Below are 20495 nucleotides of genomic sequence, written 5' to 3'. Positions count from 1 at the left end.
AAAAAAAAAAAAAAAGGCAGAAGAGTGAGAGGAATCGGTTCTCCTGTGTCATTCCCTGCCCAGCTACGGGCAGCACCCTCACCCAGAGGCCTCCACTCCTTTTCCAAGTCCCTGCTTCCTACTCCGACCCTGCAGGCCCTGGCCTGGCAACGGCGCCCACGCTCCCCGGCCCCACTGGTGTCACCAGAGCTTGCTGGTTTTCCTCAACCCTGCCACGCCTTTGCAAAGGCACCTCGGAAAACTCTCTTCAGTCACCTTTGAGCAGCCGTCTGCTTCCTGCTACGAAGTCCTTGACCAGGATGTCCTGTCTTTAGATGCCAGGAGGTGCCCCAGGAGCCTCCAAATCTGCCAGACACCAAGACCTGGTTCTTCTCCCTCACACCTCTCAGACCTCCCCCGCCCCCTTCACTGTGCTCTTAGCTCAAGCCCTCACCAGCTCTGGTCTGGACCTCGCTGAAGGCCCAGCCAGTGTCCTGCGTCTGTCCTCAGCCCCTCAGCCTCCTCCACGCAGGCCCACGGTGAGCCTCCTAGAGCAAAACCGGGCGTGGTGAGTCATGCCCGTAATCCCAGCACTTTGGGAGACCAGGGTGGGAGCATCACTTGAGGCCGCGAGCTCGAGATCAACCTGGGCAACATAGCAAAGACTTCATCTCTGCAAAAACAAAGCAGAACAAAAACCAGCTGGGTATGTTGGTGGGCACCTGTCATCCCAGCTACTTGGGAAGCTGAGGTGGGAGGATTGCTTGAGCCCGGGCGTTCAAGGCTGCAGTGAGCCAAGATCATGCTTCACTGCATCCAGCCTGGGCACCGGAGCAAGACCCTGTCTTTTAAAATAAATTAACTCGTGAAAGCCTTCCCAGAGCTGTGCAGCCGGTTGCACCTGCCTTCCCTTCGTGTGGCCCTGATCACACTCCCTCCCTGTCCACACACACACACACACACACACACACACACACACACACACACACACACACGTGTGCGCGCACAAGAGAGAGCTAGCCCAGCCACGTGGAGCCACCCCACTCCCTGACACGCTCCCCGCCTCCTGTCCTGCAGCCTTCACGCAGGCACGCCCTTCTCCCAGGCTGTCTTTCTGCTCTCTCTTGGTCTGCTGGTGCTCACTTCTGCGCATCCTTCCAGACTCACTGCAAGCGTCGCCTCTTGAAAGCAGGCTCTTGTGGTCCCCTCTCAGGGCAGAACGGACCCCTCCCTCATTTCTCGACTTTATCAGTAGAGACACCCTGCCTTGATTCTGTGGTACTCAATTGCTCTTCTTTTTTTTTTTTTGAGTCGGAGTCTCACTCTGTCGCCCAGACTGGAGTGCAGTGGCCACTCCCGGCCACCGCAGCCTCGACCTGCTGGGCTCTGGCGAGCCTTACGCCTCAGCCTTTCCAGTAGCCAGAACTACAGGCACGCGCTATCACGCCCGACTAGTTTTTGATTTATTGTAGAGATGAGGTCTCGCCCAGTTGCCCAGGCGGGTCTGGAACCCGCGGGCTCAGGCAATCCACTCACCTCGGCCTCCCAAAGACATGGGATTACAGGCTGAGCCACCGAGCCCAGCTTTTGGGAGTCTCACTCTGTTGCCCATCCTGGAGTGCAGTGGCTGCTCCCAGCCACCGCAGCCTCCACCTGCTGGGCCCCGGCGATCCTTCCGCCTCAGCCTTCCAAGGAGCTGGAACTACAGGCGCGCGCTAGCACGCCCGGCTGATTGATTTATTGTACAGATGAGGTCTCACCAAGTTGCCCAGGCGGATTGCTCTTAATCATGCATCTGCTTCCTCTGGAGACCACTAGCTTCTTGAGAGCAAGAGATTGTTCCATGCAAAGTCACTTAATGCATCAAGGACCCACTAGAGCGAGCTTCCCAGGCAAGGTTGGCTCCTCCTCGGGGCAGCCCTTCCCTGGAGCCCCACGGCCAGACCCTCCCATGCACCCGGCAGCTCCCGGGACTTCCCTCCCCAGTGGCCCTCACAATTTGCCGACTCCACACGAGGGTTTCATTAACAATGGTCTCCCGACTCGCACATCATAAACCCCGGGGACTGTGTCAGTCTTGCTCACTACTGGGTCCACAGGGTCAAGGACCCTGTCCAACACAGCGTAGCAGCTGAAAAAATACTTTTTTGGGGGGGGATATCAGAGTCTCACTCTATTGCTCAGGCTGGAGGGCGGTGGCACAATCTCAGCTGTGGCTGCCTCCACCTCCTGGGCTCTGGCAATCCTGCCTCAGCCTCCCGAGCAGCTGGGACTAGAGGCATGTGCCACCATACCCGGCTAACTTTTCGGTTTATTGTATAGGCGAGGTCTTGCTATGATGGCCAGGCTAGCCTCGAACTCCAAGGCTCAGGCAATCCTCTCACCTCGGCCTCCCAAAGGGTCCAGCTATGGGCTGCATTCTTGCTGAGATTATAGGCATGAACCACCGTTCCCGGCCACATATTTGTCTTATAACAAAAACTTTTTTTTTGAGTTGGAGTCTCACTCTGTTGCCCAGACTGCAGTGCAGTGGCACGCTCCTGGCCACTGTAGCCTCGACCTGCTGGGCTCCAGTAATCCTTCCGCCTCAGCCTTGCAAGTAGCCAGAACTACAGGCGCGCGCTACCACGCCCGGCTGATTTTTGATTTATTGTAGAGATGAGTTCTCACCAAGTTGCCCGGGTGGATCTTGAACCCACAGTCTCAGACAATCCACTCACCTCGGCCTCCCAAAGTGCTGAGATTACAGGCTGAGCCACGAACCCGGCCAACAAAAACATTTTGGTTGGAGACCCTAACCTACTTGTTTCCATCATTTTTCCTGACCATTCTGACAAATTCCCTGGGTATATTTCAAAAGATTCCGTGATGACACGACATCCCCCTTTCCTTCCCATCTAGACAGTCTGAACTAAAATCAGCATTGTGCTGGCAGAAACGCAAAATGGTGCTGCCACTACAGAAAACAGTTACAGCGGGTTCTCAGAAACTTACAAATAGAACTATTGCATGATCTAGCACCCCACTTCTAGGTATAAACCCAAAAGAATCTGCTCAAGCCAGACTCAGTGGCTCAGCCTGTAATCCCGTGTCTTTGGGAGGCTGAGGTGAATGGATTGCCTGAGCCCGCGGGTTCGAGACCCGTCTGGGCAACTTGGCGAGATCTCATCTCTACAATAAATCAAAATGAGCCGGGCGTGGTAGCACATGCCTGTAGTTCCAGCTACTTGGAAGGCTGAGACGGAAGGATCGCCGGAGCCCAGCAAGTCGAGGCTGTGGTGGCCGGGAGCAGCCACTGCACTCCTGGGTGGACAGAGTGAGACTCCAACTCAAAAAAAGAATTTGCTCAAGATCAGATATCTGCACACCCACGTTCACAGCAGCATTATTCACAACAGCCGAAAAGGAGAAACCACCCAGATGCCCATCCATAGGTGAACAGGTACGCAACATGTGGTCTATACATGCCATGAACTATTATTCAGCCCTTAACAATAAAAATCTTATCAATGCTACGACAGGTGCCTCGAAGACATTATGCTAGGTGAAATAAACCGGTCACAAAAGCCAGCCAGAAATAGTATGGAATCACTTATATGAAGTACTTAGACTAGTCAAAACCATTGCAACAGAAAGCAAAATGACGCTTGTCAGGGGCTGGGAAGTGGGGGAGGAATGAGGAGACATTGTCTAATTTCTGATTTATTTTTCTTTATCTCAGTAGCTTTAGGGGATACAAACAGTTTGGGCTTGGGTTTTAAGTATACCCACCACCCGGAGTCATTGTTTTGTGAGTACAGAAAAAGCTCTGGAGTTGGGTGGTGGTGATGGTTGGACAACAGTGTGAACGTACTTAGTGACACTGGATTATATACTTAAAAATGGTTAAAATGGCAAAATTTGTATTCTCTCTCTCTATTTTATATTATATATATATTTTTTATTTTATTTTTTTCTTTCACCACAACTTTTAAAAAAACCAGCATTGTGACATCTCGCCTGACAAACGGAGGCGAAACCCCGTGCCTCTAGACGTTTCGGGCAGGGCAGCCGCCGAATCAAGCAGCTGGGCGCTTAGACAAGGTATTTGGTTTCCACTGATCCCTGGGATTACTAGAAAGCTGCTAGGTTTTTAATCTTTTCTCTTTCCAGAGAGAGGTCACCCAAGGGGTATCCAGCTCTGGGCAGATTCCCCGCTCTCAGCTCCTTCTAAACACCAGTCCCCAGGAAGTCCCTCTCAGAGAAAACAGACAGGGAAGCGGGCACAGCCACGATGCTCTTGACGACAGAGGGCCATCTCGCTCAAACGACCTGCGTAGCACGTGGGGGGGTCCTTCAGGAACGAGGTCTTGGGCCAGCACTTCGGGGGGTTGGGCCCAGGCTCCACTTTTCTTTTTTTTTCTTTTTTTTGTTTGTTTTGTTTTGTTTTGTTTGAGTCGGAGTCCCACTCTGTCGCCCAGACTGGAGTGTAGTGGCCGCTCCCGGCCACCGCAGCCTCGACCTGCCGGGCTCCGGCGATCCTTCCGCCTCAGCCTTCCGAGGAGCCGGAATTACAGGCGCGCTCCCACGCCTCGCTAATTTTTTTATTTATTGTAGAGATGAGGTCTCGCTGCCCAGGCGGGTCTCGAACCCCCGCGCTCAGGCAATCTACTCACCTCAGCCTCCCAAAGGCGCGGGATTACAGGCTGAGCCACCGAGCCTGGCTTCTTTTTTTTTTTTTGAGCTGGAGTCTCACACTGTCGCCCAGACTGGAGTGCAGAGGCCGCTCCCGGCCACCGCAGCCTCGACCTGCTGGCCCCGGGCGATCCTTCCACCTCAGCCTTCCAAGGAGCTGGAACTACAGATGCACGCTACCACGCCCGGCCTATTTTCTGATTTATTGTAGAGATGAGGTCTCGCCGAATTGCCCAGGCGAGTCTCGAACCCATGGGCTCAGGCAATCCACTCACCCCAGCCTCCCAAAGGCGCGGGATTACAGGCTGAGCCACCGAGCCCGGCGCAGGCTCCACTTTTCACGAGAAGCTGCCTCAGTGCTGCCTCCAGGGATGGGCACCTTCTATCTCGGACAGCATCACCTGGGCGCTGTCCGCCCAGCCTCCTTCCTCACCTGTCCCCCGGGCCGTGCTCCATGCCTGACGATGAGGATCCAGATGGCACGGGGACACACGAAACCAGAGCCCCTGCAGGGAAGGCTTCTTGGCTATGAGCCATCTCCAGGTGTCCCCAGAGACTATGGGTTATAAAGGTCATTGAAATGGCAGCAGCGGGAAGCCCCCTCCTGCGATCATCCCCTCTTGCCTACCTGGCCAGGACTCTGGGCACCACAACCCTTCTGACTTATGGGCTCCCTGGGGCGTGGAGCCCTGGCCCGTCACTGTGTGCTCCCCTTGCCCGTGTCATTCAAATGACACTGGACATCCAGGAAAGCCCGGCTGGGGAATAAAGCTGCCCAGAGAACCAGCCGCCCTGGGAGGGGGTTGGAAGGAACGAGGCGTGGCCCCTGCCCCTGCTTTGGGGACTGAGGTCTTCACGGCGGACGTGTCCGAGCTTCGGGTCTCTCCCGCCTCGGAAAGCTGACTCCTCCTCCTCCCGCAGCTCCTCCGAAGTCAAGGCCCTTCCCCAGGGACAGAAGCTTACCCAGGCAGGGGCAGCGGACAGTCCTGACCCTCTACCCTCCGGAAGGCCCCGCAAAAGGGCCCAGCAGGTGTGGTGATCACTGCAGGAGAAGTCTCGTTGGCTCCTCATTTGTGGCTTGAAGGAGCACCCAACAGGGCTGCGGCACGTTGCATAATTCTGCTCAGAGCAGCATTTTTTGGGAAGACGGTAAAACCTCACTTGCCCTTCCTGCAAGATAGCTCCTGGCTTTCTCTTAAAGGAGGGGATGTTTTTAGGAGATCTCCAATTTTGCAGCTGGTGTCAGAAGAAACCTAAGTTCTGCCCTCGGTTGTTTGGTAGCCATCACTGAACCCCCTGGACCCCAGGATCTTCTTCTATGAACTGAGGGTACTAGTGGGGTGATTGCTCAGGCTCCTAACGGCCACAACCACCTCTGCTACAGAGTAACAACGTGTTCAGAATACCACCCACACCCAGACATACACACACACCTGCCCCCAAAACAGCACACTGAGGCAAGGCCACCTTATGACTTTGGAGGACCCTGGGCCATTTGGCTTTCTTGGGCCTTTTCTGCTATAAAAAATATCAAAAAGCATATTTTATGACGTTGTTAGTATCATGGTTAATATATTAATAATACATATTAAAACAACTTCTTCTGCCTAAAATATGTATTTTTCTTCTTCTTTCTTTTTTATTTTTTGAGTTGGGGTCTCACTCTGTAGCTCAGGCTGGAGTGCAGTGGCACAGTCAGAGCTCACCAAAGCCTCGACCTCCTGGGCTCGGGCGATCCTCCCATCTCAGCCCCTCAAGTAGCTGGGACTACACGTGCACGCCACCACATCCAGCTAATTTTTTTTTTTTTTTTGGTAGGGATGAGGTCTTGCTATGCTGCCTAGGCTGGCCTCAGACTCCTGGGCTCAAGCAATCCTCTCCACCTCGGCCTCCCAAAATGCTGGGATTACGGGCGTGAGACACCGTGCCTGGCCATTTTTTTTTTCTTATTTTAAAATTCATTGAAACATTTTTAGGGGGTCCCTAGAAGTGTTTTGGGCCCCAGGCAGTGTGTCCACTCTGCATAAGGGATACATCAGCTCTACCTCAAGGGACATGCAAGTCGGAAGCAAGAAAGAGACCAGCTAAGAGTGAGGGTCCTAGCAGGGTGACTGCTCACTTCACCTCTCTGTGTCTCAATTTCCTCATCTGGGGACAATAATGGCATCTACCTCATCGAGTAAATGGGTGGATTAAAATAAGATTATAGACAGGCAACCCCTTCAGGTCCCCTCCCGCTGTGGGAGCTTCTCTGTCGTCTCAATAAATCCTGCTTTCTCACTTAAAAAAAAAGATTATAAACCGGGTTTGGTGGCTCAGCCTGTAATCCCGCACCTTTGGGAGGCTGAGGTGAGTGGATTGCCTGAGCCTGCGGGTTCGAGACCCGCCTGGGCAGCGAGACCTCATCTCCACAATAAATCAAAAAATCAGCCGGGCGTGGTAGCACATGCCTGTAATTCCGGCTACTCGGAAGGCTGAGGCGGAAGGATTGCGGAGCCCAGCGGGTTGAGGCTGCGGTGGCCGGGAGCAGCCGCTGCACTCCAGTCTGGGCGACGGAGTGAGACTCCAACTCAAAAAAAAAAAAAAAACGATTATATATGTAAGCACCTTGATCAGAATAATCACTATGAAAGTGGTAACTGTCACTCATAATACAGTAAGTCCCCTACATACGAACCTTCAAGTTACAGACTTTCAAAGATGTGAATGTGCCTTTACGTGTCCGATCACACAAGTTAGTCCACTTGTCTGGCATACATTGTCATGTGTGTGTATCCTCTACCAGCAGCTGTGCTTTTGTGTACTTTACTGTACAGTTCTGTATAGAGCACGGTAGTACCATAGCTTTCCTTCAAGCCCAGGATGTCCAGAAGCAAGCATAAAAGCAGCGATGAGGTACAGCCGATTGTCTGAGTTGAGTACCTAGGCTAACGTTGTTGGACTTACCAACAAATTGGACTTATGAACGCACTCTCGGAACAGAACTCATTCATATGTAGGGGTCTTCCTGTATTGTGTATGGCTGTTCTTAGCTACTTAGTGGATCCTCTATGCTCTTAACTGAAGCTACACAAGGAAGGGCTTCCAGTGTATGGGGACGTCTTGCATTCACTTCCCAGAGCAGACACAGCTATTTTAAACCGCTTATTCGATCAAACTTATTTCCATGGGATTCCTTGGCCCTATGAAACTGCCCACGGCCGCCCCCCGAGGAGACACATGGCGGCCTCCTCTTGACCTGGGGTGATTCAGTTGCTGGGCGGGAAGGAGATGGGTCCCGGGACTGAAATCTGCCGCCTCCTTTTCTTCTGCTTAGCAGGTGTCAGAGCTCAGGGAATTTAGTGGGAGGCTTTGAGGCCCCTTAAAAAGCAAAGGCCTCTGGGATAAATTAATTTCTTAATCCCTGAACAGTCACACAAGAGGGAGGCCTGACAGCTGGGTTTTTCGGAGGAGACATGAACGAATGTGTATCGGGGCTTTGCATACATTATCTTGTTTAATCTGGACAGCTACCCCGTACGTGGGGATTATTACCCCCATTCTATAAACCAGCAAATGGAGGCTCAGAAAGGATTGGTGACCTGTCTGAAGGTCACCCCTGCTCCTTCCGGCTGCCCCGGGGACCCACAAGAAGATCAGGGCAGAGGTAAAGGAGAAAAGGAAGCCTGTCTGCCTGGGTCTGCCTTGGCCAGGGACCATGGGCTGCAATGCTTGGAGACTCCATTTCCCCACATGCACAAGCCAGGAATTGGCCCAGGGATCTCACACAACCTGCTGTCCTTATCCAGCTCCCGTCCTGGTCAGAGCAGACGGTGGACTCCTTTCCCAGCTGCTATGGGCTGAATGTTTATGTCCCCACAAAACGTACAAGTTGAACTCCTAACCCCTAACATGTTGGTCTTAGGACGTGATTTGGTAGGTGGTTGGGTAGTGAAGGTGGAGCTCTCGTGAATGAAATTAGTGTCCTCATCAAAGAAGCCCCAGAGAGCTCCCCTGTCCCTTGCCCCATGTGAGTTTACAGTAAGAAGGTGCCGGCCTGTAATCCCAGCACTTTGGGAGGCCGAGGCGAGGGGATTGCCTGAGCCCGCGGGTTCGAGACCCGCCTGGTCAACTTGGCGAGACCTCTTCTCTACAATAAATCAAAAAATTAGCCAGGCGTGGTAGCGCGCGCCTGTATTTCCAGCTACTCAGAAGGCTGAGGCGGAAGGATCGCCGGAGCCCAGCAGGTTAAGGCTGCGGTGGCCGGGAGCGGCCACAGCACTGCAGTCTGGGCAACAGAGCGAGACTCCAACTCAAAAAAGAAAAAGAGGGTGCTGTCTGTGAACTAGAAAGTGGGCCCTCACCAGACACGGAAACTGATCTGCTGGCACCTTGATCTCGAACTTCAGCCTCCAGAACTGTGAGAATAAGTTTCTGTCAGGCCAGGTGTGTTGGCTCATGCCTGTCATCCCAGCACTGTGGGAGGCTGAGGCAAGTGGATTGCCTGAGCCCGTGGGTTCGAGACCCATCCGGGCAACTTGGCAAGACCTCTTCTTTACAATAAATAAAAAATTAGCCGGGCGTGGTGGCTCACACCTGTAATCCCAGCACTTTAAGAAGTCAAGACAAGAGGATTGACTGAACCCAGGAATTCGAGACCAGCTGGGCAACATGACAGGACCTTGTCTCTACAATAAATCAAAAAATTAGCCTGGTGTGGTGGCGTGCGCCTATAGTTCCAGCTACTCAAAAGGTTGAAGCAGAAGGCTCGCCTGAGCCCAGCAGGTCAAGGCTGTGGTGGCCATGATCGTGCCCCTGCACTTAGCCTGGGAGACAGAGTGAGACCCCAACTCAATAGATAAATAAATGTCTGCTGTCTATGATCTCAGCAGCCTATGGTGTTTTGGATGGCAGCCGGAACCACACCATGGCATGTTCCCCGTTCCCAGGAAGAACAGCCAGCCATGCCTCTCCTCCCTGACCCCAAAAGTAGCAGATCGCCTTTGGGGGCATGCGAGTGACCTCTGTGATGGGTTAAGTTGTTGCTGCCGTGTTGGAAAGCAGGTGTCCCCCTCAAAACAGTAAGCCCCCGGCCACTCCCAGGGCAGCCCAGAGGCGCCATCTTGTCCCAACTCTCCCTGCATGCTCTTATCTTTTTAGGAAAAGGTCCCGGGCCGCAGCAGGGCCGGTCTCCCTTGTGAAGGTAGGTAGCTTGGTCTCTTCTGTTAACAGCCCTCCTCACTGCCTCCTTTTCTCCTCGGGAAACTGAGGCACTCGGGGTCAGAGTTGGGCTCATCTGACTGAGTGGGAAAATCCAGACAGACGGGCTGTGTCAGAGGCCCAGACCCAGCCGCTCCGCACGGCCTGAGCCAAGGCCCCATGGGCACCCAGGGAGGGTGGTCCTACCTCCAAAGGCGGGCCTCATGCTGAAGTCATGGTCGTCCACTCTGAGGAGCGGCTGAGGCTTTCCCTTTCGGATTTTGGTCACATCGAGGTTCTTCCTGTACAGGTGACTGCAAAGACAAGCAAGAGCCATGTCTCCATCGGCCCTCTGGACATTCGGAGGGAGGATCCGGGAAGGCGACTCCCTGCAAGACCCACCTGTCAGGCCCTCTTCTCCACCCTGCCCTCTCCTGCTCGACCCAGGGTGGGGGAGGGCCGAGGACCCCCCACCCGTCCCCGAGACCCGCACAGGCGGGCTGACCCGAGGACCAGGCCTTTCCAGAGCCTCCCTACGGTGGATGCCTTCCCGGGTGGGACAGCGTTTTACCCGCCGGCTCTTAATTGTCTCGCCAAAAGCCATGATGGGGTGAAAATAACTGGACTGAGTGGCAGGAGATCGTGACGCCTTTTCTTTTTAAAAAGTCCCTGCGTTGGGATAATCGTGGTTGTGTGAGTAGCACCCTTCGAAGAGAGAGGCGGGTTACTTTTAAATGCTGGTTGTGTCCTGGGCAGACCTGATGCTCCTCACCTTGGTCCGGGTCTGCAGAATCCGCCCTGGGGCAGAGCTGCGGCAGGTAGGGACCAAGGCTGTGGCTGGGGATGGAGTGGCTCTGACCACCCCCCTGGAGGTGACGGCCGGAGCTGGAGCCCCGGACACGGCCCTGGTCAATCCCTTCCTCTAAACTAGGCAATGAGGGATTCTCTCTTCTCACTTTCATATGCTTTCCGGGTCATTTTCTTTACCACAATCACATACAACCCAAGAGCAGTCGGGTCTAGAATTGTCTAAAGCAATTCTGCTGACAGGGTTATCACTAAGCCAGAAAAAGGAAAAAGAAAGAGAGAAAACCAAGGAAAGAGAAGAAGGAAACAAAGCAGAGCAAGGAGGGAGAAAGGGAAGGAAACGTCTTGATTTTGATGAAATATAACTTGAATCCTTGCACTTTTTTTATTTTTCTTTTTTAGACAGAGTCTTACTCCGTCACCCGGGCTGAACTGCAGTGACACAATCGTGGCTCACTGCCACCTCAGACTCCTGGGCTCAAGTGATCTTCCTGCCTCAGCCTCCCAAGCAACCGGGACTACAGGCGTGCACCACCATGCCCAGCTAATTTTTTGTAGAGATGGGGGAATCTCACTATGTTGCCCAGGCTGGTCTTGAACTGTGGCCTCAAGTGATCCTCCCGCCTCAGCCTCCGAAAGTGTTGGGATTACAGGCGTGAGCCACCGTGCCCAGCCGGATACTGAGGCTGACGATTAAGTCCTAAAGAGTGAGGGACAGCTGATTACGCACGAGGGAACCAGAGGCCCTCGGGGCCTTCTGTGAGTCTGTTCTGTGCAGTATATTGAAGGGTTTGAGAAATAAACGGAAACGTGGTCTCAGCTGTCCGTTGCTTGTTTATGGACACGCTCATGGACACCGTGCTCTTGTCCACTCCACTCACACTCACATTGGAGAGAACAGGGCGTGTCCTGTCTGAACCCCGAGAGGGAAGCGATGTGTCTCCCACCGGAGGGCACGGCCGAGGCCACACGCTCCCTTGGGCTGCTGCTTCCCTTCCACTCTCTCCAGCCCGCCCTGACTGCGTGGCTCAAGCTGCGCTGGCCGAGAGTCACCAGGCCCCTGTGGCTGACCGTGCGTCACGGTCACAAAGCCACACTCGCCACGCTCCTGTGCCCGGCAGCCACATGGGGGCTGGTGGCTACAACCATGCGGGACGGCGCTGAGACCAAGATCCTCCTCGTTCACCAAAAGGCGAACTGTTCAGTGCTTGTCTACCTGCCCGCCCCAGCCTCCCCTGTAAGCCCGGCCTTCCCTGTTTAGACGATGCATAGCTCTCCTTCTTTTTTCTGAACTCAGAGTCTCACTCTGTCGTGCAGGCTGGGGTGCTCAATCACGGCTCATCGCAGCCTCGACCCCTGGGATCAGGCGATCCTTCAGCCTCAGCCTCCTGAGTGGCTGGAACTACAGATGCGGGCCGCCACGTCTGGCCTATTGTTTTCCTTTTTTTTTGTAGAGACAGGGTCTCGCTATGTTGCCCAGGCTGGTCTCGAACTCCTGGGCTCAAGTCATCCTCCCGCCTCGGCCTTCCAAAGTGCTGGGATTACAGGCCGGAGCCACCAGGCCCAGCCCTACCGTTAAAAGTCCCGGGCCCAGCGTCTCACCGCCCAGGCCGCCAGCCACCCCGCTGAGGGCTCAGGAATTGCCCGTTTCTCTCTCTGTGTGCAGGTCCTCAATCCATAGTCGCAAATGGATTCGATCGACACATTTCTTGGAGTATTTACTCTGTCTGGGTGCTGTTCAAGTCATGGGGAAGACAGACAATAAGCACGTGGACAGGTAAATAATGTGACTTCAGGAAATGCCAGGTGCCATTAAACATGATAAAGCAAGCCGGGCTCGGTGGCTCAGCCTGTAATCCCTCGCTTTGGGAGGCTGAGATGAGTGGATTGCCTGAGCCCGCGGGTTTGAGACCCGCCTGGGCAACTTGGCGAGACCTCATCTTTACGATAAAAAAAAAAAAAAAATTAGGCAGGCCTGGTAGCACGCGCCTGTAGTTCCAGCTACTCAGAAGACTGAGGCGGAAGGATCACCGGAGCCCAGCGGGTCGAGGCTGCGGTGGCCGGGAGTGGCCACTGCACTCCAGTCTGGGCGACCGAGTGAGACTCCAACTCAAAAAAAAAAAAAAAAAAGATAAAGCAAGTCAGGTGCAGTGGCTCATGCCTGTAATCCCAGCACTTTGGGAGGCTGAAGCCAGAGGACTGCTTGAACCCAGGAGTCCAAGACCAACCTAGGCAGCATAGCGAGACCTTGTCTCTAAAACAAACAAACAAACAAACCAGGGTAAGGAATAAGGGAGAGATGGATGGGGGTGGGGATGAGCTGGATGGGAATTCTTCTGAGACCTGTAGGCAGGGAGTGAGTCGCAAGGGAACCTGAAGGAAGTGCCTTCCAAAAGTGAGAACAGCGAGTGCAAATGTCCTGAGGTGCGCCTGGCTTGTGTAAGGACAGCCTCCTGTTTGGCAGCCGTCTCACCCAGTCTCACATCTAGTTGCTGAACTCACCCACCTACGGCTCCTCAGACCCTGCTACTGTCTCCCTCGTTGTCCATACTCTGCTTTCCCGTCCTTCGGCCGTGCGGGTTCTGGGCTAACTGGGGCTCGGCAGAAGTGCCTAACCCGCTTCCCACGGCGTCCACTGAACTCCTCCCTCGAACACCCTCGCCACCGCTTCCTCAGCTTCTCCCTCTTCCACACTGCATTCCCATCAGTGTTCAAAGTGTCCGAGTGTCTCCTTTCTCGAACCCAAACTAAGCAGAAAACCTGTCAAAGCCCCACACCCTCCTCTGGCTCCCCGTTCATGCGAAGTGTCTTGGAAGCGATAGCGACATAAGTGTGTGAGTTATATTCTTCTCTGAACATGGCCTTTTAAAGAATGTGTAAGCCGTAGCGCACGTCTGTAATCCCAGCACTTTGGGAGGCCAAAGGAGGATGGCTTGTGCCCAGGAGTTTGACACTAGCCTGGGCAACATAGGGAGATCCTGTTGTCACAAAAAAATCAAAAAATTATCCGGATATGGTGGCATGCACCTGTAGTCCCAGCTACTGAAGAGGCGGAGGTGGGAGGATCGCCTGAGTCCAGAGGGTCAAAGCTGCCATGAGCCATGAACGTGCCACTGTACTCCAGCCTGGGCGACAGAGTGAGACCCCAACTTAAAAAATAAATAAATGCAATGTTAAAAATATTTAAAGACTTCATTTTTAGAGAAATCTTAGGTTTTGGCATAATTTTTTTTTTTGAGTCGGGGTCTCACTCTGTTACCTGGGCTGGAGTACAGTGGCATGCTCATAATGATCACAGCTCACGGCAGCCTCAACCTCCTGGGCTCAGGTCATCCTCCCATCTTAGCCTCCCAAGTAGCTAGGACTACAGGTGAATTCCTACATCTGGCTAATGTCTTGTTTTGTTTTTTGTTTTTTTTTTAAGAGATGAGTTTTCTTTTTTTTTTTGAGTTGGAGTCTCACTCTGTCGCCCAGACGGGAGTGCAGTGGCCACTCCCGGCCACCGCAGCCTCGACCCGCTGGGCTCCGGCGATCCTTCTGCCTCAGCCTTCCCAGTAGCCAGAATTACAGGCATGCGCTACCACGCCCAGCTGACTTTTTTTTTTTTTTGTAGAGATGAGGTCTCACCAAGTTGCCCGGGTGGGTCTCGAACCCGCGGGCTCAGGCCATTCACTCACCTCAGCCTCCCAAAGGCGCGGGATGACAGGCTGAGCCACCGAGCCCGGCTGAGATGAGATGCGAGACGTTGCCTAGGCTGGTCTCGAACTCCTAGGTTCAATCAGTCCTCCTGTCTCAGCCTCCCAAAGTGCTGAGGTTACAAGCATGAGCCACCACGCCCAACCTCACCACATAACTGAGCAGAAGGGACGGAGCGTTCCTACACAGCCCCTGTCCCCACCTGTGCACAGCCCACGTCCCTCACAGAGGGCTGCATTTGTGACAGCGGATGAGCCCGTCCTGACGCGTCAGTCCCCAGAGCCTACGGTCCCCCTTTGGGGCTGTGCATTGCATGGGTTCGGACAGATGCATGGTGACACAGCTGCACCGCGATGGCATCGTACAGAGGAGCTTCGCTGCCCTAAACAGCCTCGCTGTTGCACCTAAAAAAACAAAAGGCTTTCCGCTCTCAGTGAACAAATGCTTCTCCCAAAGAACAGTGCTCGCTAGCTGTTGGCATGCCCTCACGCCAAGCACGTGCTGCCCACGCATGCCAGTTGCAGGCCCCGCGGGTGCTCCTGCTGACGGACTTTTCACAACCTTCTTCTTTTTATTTTTCTTTTTTGAATCAGAGTCTCACTCTGTCACCCAGGCTGGAGGACAGTGGCATGATCATGGCTCACGGCAGTCTCAACCTCCTGGACTTGGGCAATCCTTCTGCCTCAGCCTCCTGAGTAGCTGGGACTACAGGCATGTGTCATCACACCTGGATAATTTTTAATTTTTCTGTAGAAACAGTGTCTGGCAGCACAGGGCCCAGGCTGGTCTCGAACTCCTGGGCTCAAGCAATCCTCCCACCTCGGCCTCCCAAAGTGCTGGGATTACAGGCGTGAGCCACTGCACCCTTCTCCACATTTCTTTTTTTTTTTTTTTTCTGAGTTGGAGTCTCACTCTGTCTCTGTCACCCAGACTGGAGGGCAGTGGCATGCTCATGACCACCGCAGTCTCGACCTGCCAGGCTCAGTTGATCCTTCCACCTCAGCCTTCCAAGTAGCTGGAACTATAGGTGCGTGCCATCACGCACCTATGTTTTTTTTTTTAATTGTAAAGATGAGGTCTTGCCAAGTTGCCCACACTGGTCTCGAACCCGTGGGCTCAGGCAGTCCTCTCACCTCAGCCTCCCAAAGGGCTGGGATGATAGGTGTGAGCCACCACACCCAGCCAAAAAAAAAAGTTTAAAAAATAATTCTGTCTTTATCCAAAGGCGATGGGAAAACAAGGAAAGGGCCAAGCAGGTGCAGGAGGAAGCCATGCTCAAATTTGCTTTTGACATGCCCGTTATGGCTGCCTGCCAAGCAGGGAGGTCCAATTTTGCTGTCTCCTCTGTAGCTGAATCGGGGCCGTCAGTCCAGCCCCTGGCACCTGTGTAGACACGGTCAGGTGCCTCCAAGGAGCTGCCACGCTCACTGACCCTGTCCCCAAGCCTTGCCTCCAGGAGTCCGGGGCACCAGGCCTGGTCTTCCGGGTGGCACTGACATGAGGGACCGCGTCCAGACGCCCCAGCAAAGACACCCGAGGAAGGCAGATGAAGAGCTTAGCCCAAGGGCTTAGCAGATCATAGACATTAAATTGTGAGTACAGCCAGATCACTGCCCCTCTGACTCACAGGAAGCAAATCCCTCCCGTCGGCATGCTTTCACATCCATTTAGGGAAAGGATTAGGGGAGCGGAAGTCCCCTGAACACCGCCACCGGCAAGGGACAGATTTAAACCCCACTGCCATTGAGGGCCCAGCATTTTTTTAAGAGATCAGGCCACTAAGATCCTGAGCCCCGGGCTATTCGCGGGAGCTGGTCACTGTCCATTCACCCTTTCACGGAGACAGTGGCGCTCCCAGACAGGCCGGGCCAAGGACCCCGGACTCCCAGACCGCCCCACGCGGGCAGCCAGAACTCCACGGGACCGCACACCCAGACTATGGAGTCGGCGAGAGAAGAAAAAAAACACGTCCACAATGCCTTCGGACACAGGGCCTGCGTCGCACGTGGTGTTCTTGGCAGGCGCAGGCATCACAGTGAGCAGGTCCTCGGGGGTCACACCTCTCTCCCGCAGGCCCTGAGCGCCAGGTGTGAGACACACCACGCCCCCCTGCCATCGGTCCCCTCTTCAGCCCGCGAAACGGGCTTCAGCGAGATCAGGAAACACGGCCTCACGACCAGAGAGCCGCAGAGCCAGGGTCTGGACCTGGCTTCCCGATGTCCCAACTCCTTTTCCTCCCCTGAGACCCTCTGCGACATTTACGGGTCACGAGTCCAGCAAAACAGAGCCATGATGCAACCAAGGCAGGTGAGGCCAGGAGACGACCCCCAGAGGGCCCAGACTCGCCCGGACCAGAGGCTGGTTTCTTTTTCAGCTCTCGAGGGAGAAGGACCTCCCTTGGCAGGAAAGGAAAGAGACCGTGCGGTCAGGAGGCCGGCTTCTGCAGCAGGCCGGGAGGAGCAGGAATGAGGTTGGGAGGCCGAGAGGCAGGGCGGACAAAGCACCACAAACCGCAGCTTAGAGGAGCCGACTCACCCGGCAGCCATTCAAGAAACAGGGACGCAAAGGACCAGAAAACCGGCCCCCGTCATTTCGAAAGCAGTTGCTGGGCAGAATAATTGCTTTTGTTTCTTTTGACTTGGGGTCTTGCTCTGTCACCCAGGCTGGGGTGCGGTGGCACAATCACAGCGCGCTGCAGCCTTGAACACCTGGGCTCCAGCCATCCTCTCCCTCAGCCTCCCGAGAGGCTACAGGTGTGCACCACCATACCCGGCTAATTGCTTTTTGTTTTCGTTTGTTTGTTTAAACAGGGGGTCAGGAGGGCTTGGCAGCGGTGTGACACCGCCAGAAGGGGAGGGCGGACCCATGGCGACATAAGGGATACCTGGTCCTAAGCCAGAGGAAGTAAGGGTCAGTGGGAGGCCAAACTTCACCTGCAGGTAGATTACTTATGTGCCTAACCCGACTTGTTCCCCACGTCTCTATAATAAAATCAAGCAGGCCAGGTGCGGTGGCTTAAGCCTGTAGTCCCAGCACTTTGGGAGGCGAGGTGAGAGGATTGCCTGAGCCCACGGGTTCAAGACCAGCCCGGGCAACTTGGCGAGAGCTCGTCTCTACGATATATTAAAAAAATCAGCCGGGCATGGTAGTGCGCACCTGTAGTTCCGGCAAGTTGACGCTGGGGTGGCCGTGAGCGTGTCACGGCGCTCCAGCCTGGGTGACGGAGTGAGACTCCCGCTCAAATAAATAAATAAATGGAAAAACAAAAGATGGGGGTCTCACCGTGTCACTCAGACCAGTCTTCTGGTGACAAGCAATCCTCCTGCCTAGGCCTCCCAAAGTGCTGGGATCACAGGCCTGAGCCACCGCACCCAGCTGGAATAATCGCTTCATTTTCGCACCTTGGCCAGGATGAGGCAGGGAAGGCAGACGGGTCAGGAGAGGTCCGACCTGTCTTGTGTCGCACGTGGTGGCGTGCGTAGGTGAGTGTGACTGTGTGTGACAGAGGAATGACTATGAATGTGACCGTGTGACTGTGTATGTGCCTGTGAAACCGCACGTGTGGTTTGTATGTGGCTTGTATGTGTAAGTTATGACCGGGCATGTGTGAACAAGACTTCTCAGCAGAGGAGTTGTTCTGAAGAGATAACAAGCTCACGGACTAATCAGAAAGGGTCAGGTCATTCCTATTGGTTATTTTTGTTTAGCCCCTGCGTGTCAATAATGAAAGTAATTTGGAAAAGTAGTCAAGCCGGGCACAGAGGCTCACGCCCGTCATCCCAGCACTTCGGGAGGCGGAGGCGAGAGGATTACCAGAGCTCAGGGGTTCGAGACCAGCCTGAGCAACATGGCGAGACCCCGTCTCTACAATAAATCAAAAAACTTAGTTGAGTGTGGTGGCACACGCCTGTGGTTCCAGCTACTTGGAAGGCCTCCAGTCACCTGAGCCCAGCAGGTCGAGGCTGCAGTGGCCGTGAGTGTGCCACTGCACTCCAGCCTGGTCAACGGAGTGAGACTCCAACTCAAAAAGAAAGATAGTCAGATGCTTGGATGACTGTTCACAAGGAGGCATCCGTCCGCGGTTGTCTGACCGTGTATGTGCCTTGGCAGATGCAGAAAGGCCCAGAACCACATTCCCTGTCCTTTTCCCCAGCCTCAGTTTGATAGATATTTTACTTTCATTGAATGCACATGCTCATCTTTTCCAACTTTTGCATCTCACAGGATAAATTTCAAGAAATTCTCCTGGGGCTGGGTGCCGTGGCTCATGCCTATGATCCCAGTACTTCAGGAAACTGAGACAGGATTGCTTAAGGCCAGAACTTCGAGACCAGCCTGGGCAATATAGCAAGACCCCATCTCTACAAAAAATTTTTTTTTAATTAGCCAGGCATGGTATGTGTGCCTGTAGTCCTAGCGACACTTGAGCCGAGCAGTTCGAGGCCGTAGGGCGCTACGATCACGCCACTGCACTCCAGCCTGGGTGGCAGAGGGAGACTCAGACTCTAATTTTTAACAAAGGAAGAAATTCTCCTCCCCCCTTAGAGTCACATTCCAGCTGTCCCCGTGCTCCAGGTGTCTGGGAATGAGACCGTTGGAAAAGTGACCAAGAGGCTGTAACAGCCTGGGCTGACCCCGGGGATTTCCAAGAGATGACTCTGACCCCAGCACCATCCTAAGGAAACACAGCTTCAGATAAATTTTCCTCCAGTCGAAGTAAATCAGGACCCTCCATCCTAGTCTTGTGCAGCGTCCAGCGAGCCACGGGTGTCACTCACGCCTCTGAGCCGCCGTTGCCGCCTCTGGAAAACGAGGTGACTCAGGCGGTTTCCCAGTGTGTGCTCCGTGGAGTAGGAATCCCACAGGACAGTCCAAGAAAGAATGCGGGGGTTTTTTGGTGGGGGTTATTGTTTCTGAGAAACATCGCATAACTATCCCCTCTTCTGGATTCACAATGCCCATTTGCACAATAAAGGCTCTAGAAGTTCTGCTGCAAAGCCATCTGTTGAAAATGGTCTCAGCCAGGGTTTCCCAAACTCTTGTGTCCCCAGAACCCCCTTTCACTCAACACCTATCCTCATTTACCCAAAACGGGGAATCGGGATTTGCTGGACCAGGCAATCGCCAACTTCACTTCCAGTTCGACAGCCCGTGACTCTGGCAGCATAACCAGGATGAGTCTTCCAGGGCAGGGCCTCTCTCCCACCCTTCTGGAGGCCTCGGGCCTGTAGCCCCTGAGTGGGTAGGACAAGGCCCTCGCAAGTGTCTACGCCTCCCAGAGCAGCGGTCTCCACTAGGGCACTGAAGGAAGAGATTGTAACTCTTACTTATATTTAACTTTTTTCTAAAAATAAGGAAGCAATTAAAACTTAACATACACGCAAGGGCGACCCCCCAAAAAACAGAATTGTTTTTTGGAAGGCAGGCCCCGTATAGTATAGGATTCCCCCACTAGGCAAGTGTTCTAGGAACCCATTGGCCTCAGTGGAACAGCTAGCGTTGATGTGAGAGGCTGTGTTCAGCTTCAGTGGATTTTTTTTTGAGATTCTTTCAGTGGGTTTGCCCATTTCATGTTGGGCGATTGAGGAATGCACCTGCTCACACCGCGCTAACGTTCAACAGTTTTTGACCAAGAACGGCATGGCCCCTGTGCCACACCCTCCCCGTTCACCCAATCTCACCCCCAGCGACTTTTTTTTGTTGTTTCCCCGGATGAAAAAGTCCTCAAAGGGAAACCTTTTGCCCATGTGGAAGAGGTGAAACAAAAAAACGGCAGAAGCACTGAAAGACATAAAAACGGACAAGTTCAAAAACTGTTTTGAGCAGTGAGAAAAGCATCTCCATAGGCGTATTGCGTCACACAGAGAGTGCTTTGAAGGTGACTGAAGTTTAAACATGTAAGAATAAATACAAGATTTCTTATAGATAAATTCTGGGTATTTGGGGGTGTCTCTCATATTTGTGGCCGGGCTCATGCCTGTAATCCTAGCACTTTGGGAGGCCTAGGCGAGAGGATTGCTTGAGCCCAATTGTTCAAGACCAGCCTTGGCAACATAACAAGGCCTCATCTCTACCAGAAAAAAAATAAAATAAAAAAAAGTAAGCTGGGCTTGGTGGCTCAGCCCGTAATCCCGCGCCTTTGGGAGGCTGAGGTGAGTGGA

The 20495-nt window shown here is 53.7% G+C and overlaps 1 protein-coding gene across 1 annotated transcript in view; it reads right to left on the bottom strand.

Moving 5' to 3' along the window:
- The window catches only part of GABRR2 (gamma-aminobutyric acid type A receptor rho2 subunit), a 62430-nt gene that overhangs the window by 40080 nt on the left and 1855 nt on the right, over positions 1-20495 (bottom strand). The window contains exon 2 of the mRNA XM_008051328.1: positions 10039-10145. Coding sequence (XP_008049519.1) covers positions 10039-10145 — 107 coding nt within the window. The remainder of the gene's footprint in view (positions 1-10038; positions 10146-20495) is intronic.

The sequence above is a fragment of the Carlito syrichta genome, unplaced genomic scaffold (assembly GCF_000164805.1).
Source record: "Carlito syrichta isolate Samal-C Ts95f unplaced genomic scaffold, Tarsius_syrichta-2.0.1 Scaffold169693, whole genome shotgun sequence".
Classification (NCBI taxonomy): Eukaryota; Metazoa; Chordata; class Mammalia; order Primates; family Tarsiidae; genus Carlito; species Carlito syrichta.
The sequence above is the reverse complement of the archived record's forward strand: the minus strand, read 5'-3'. Positions and strand labels throughout refer to the sequence as shown.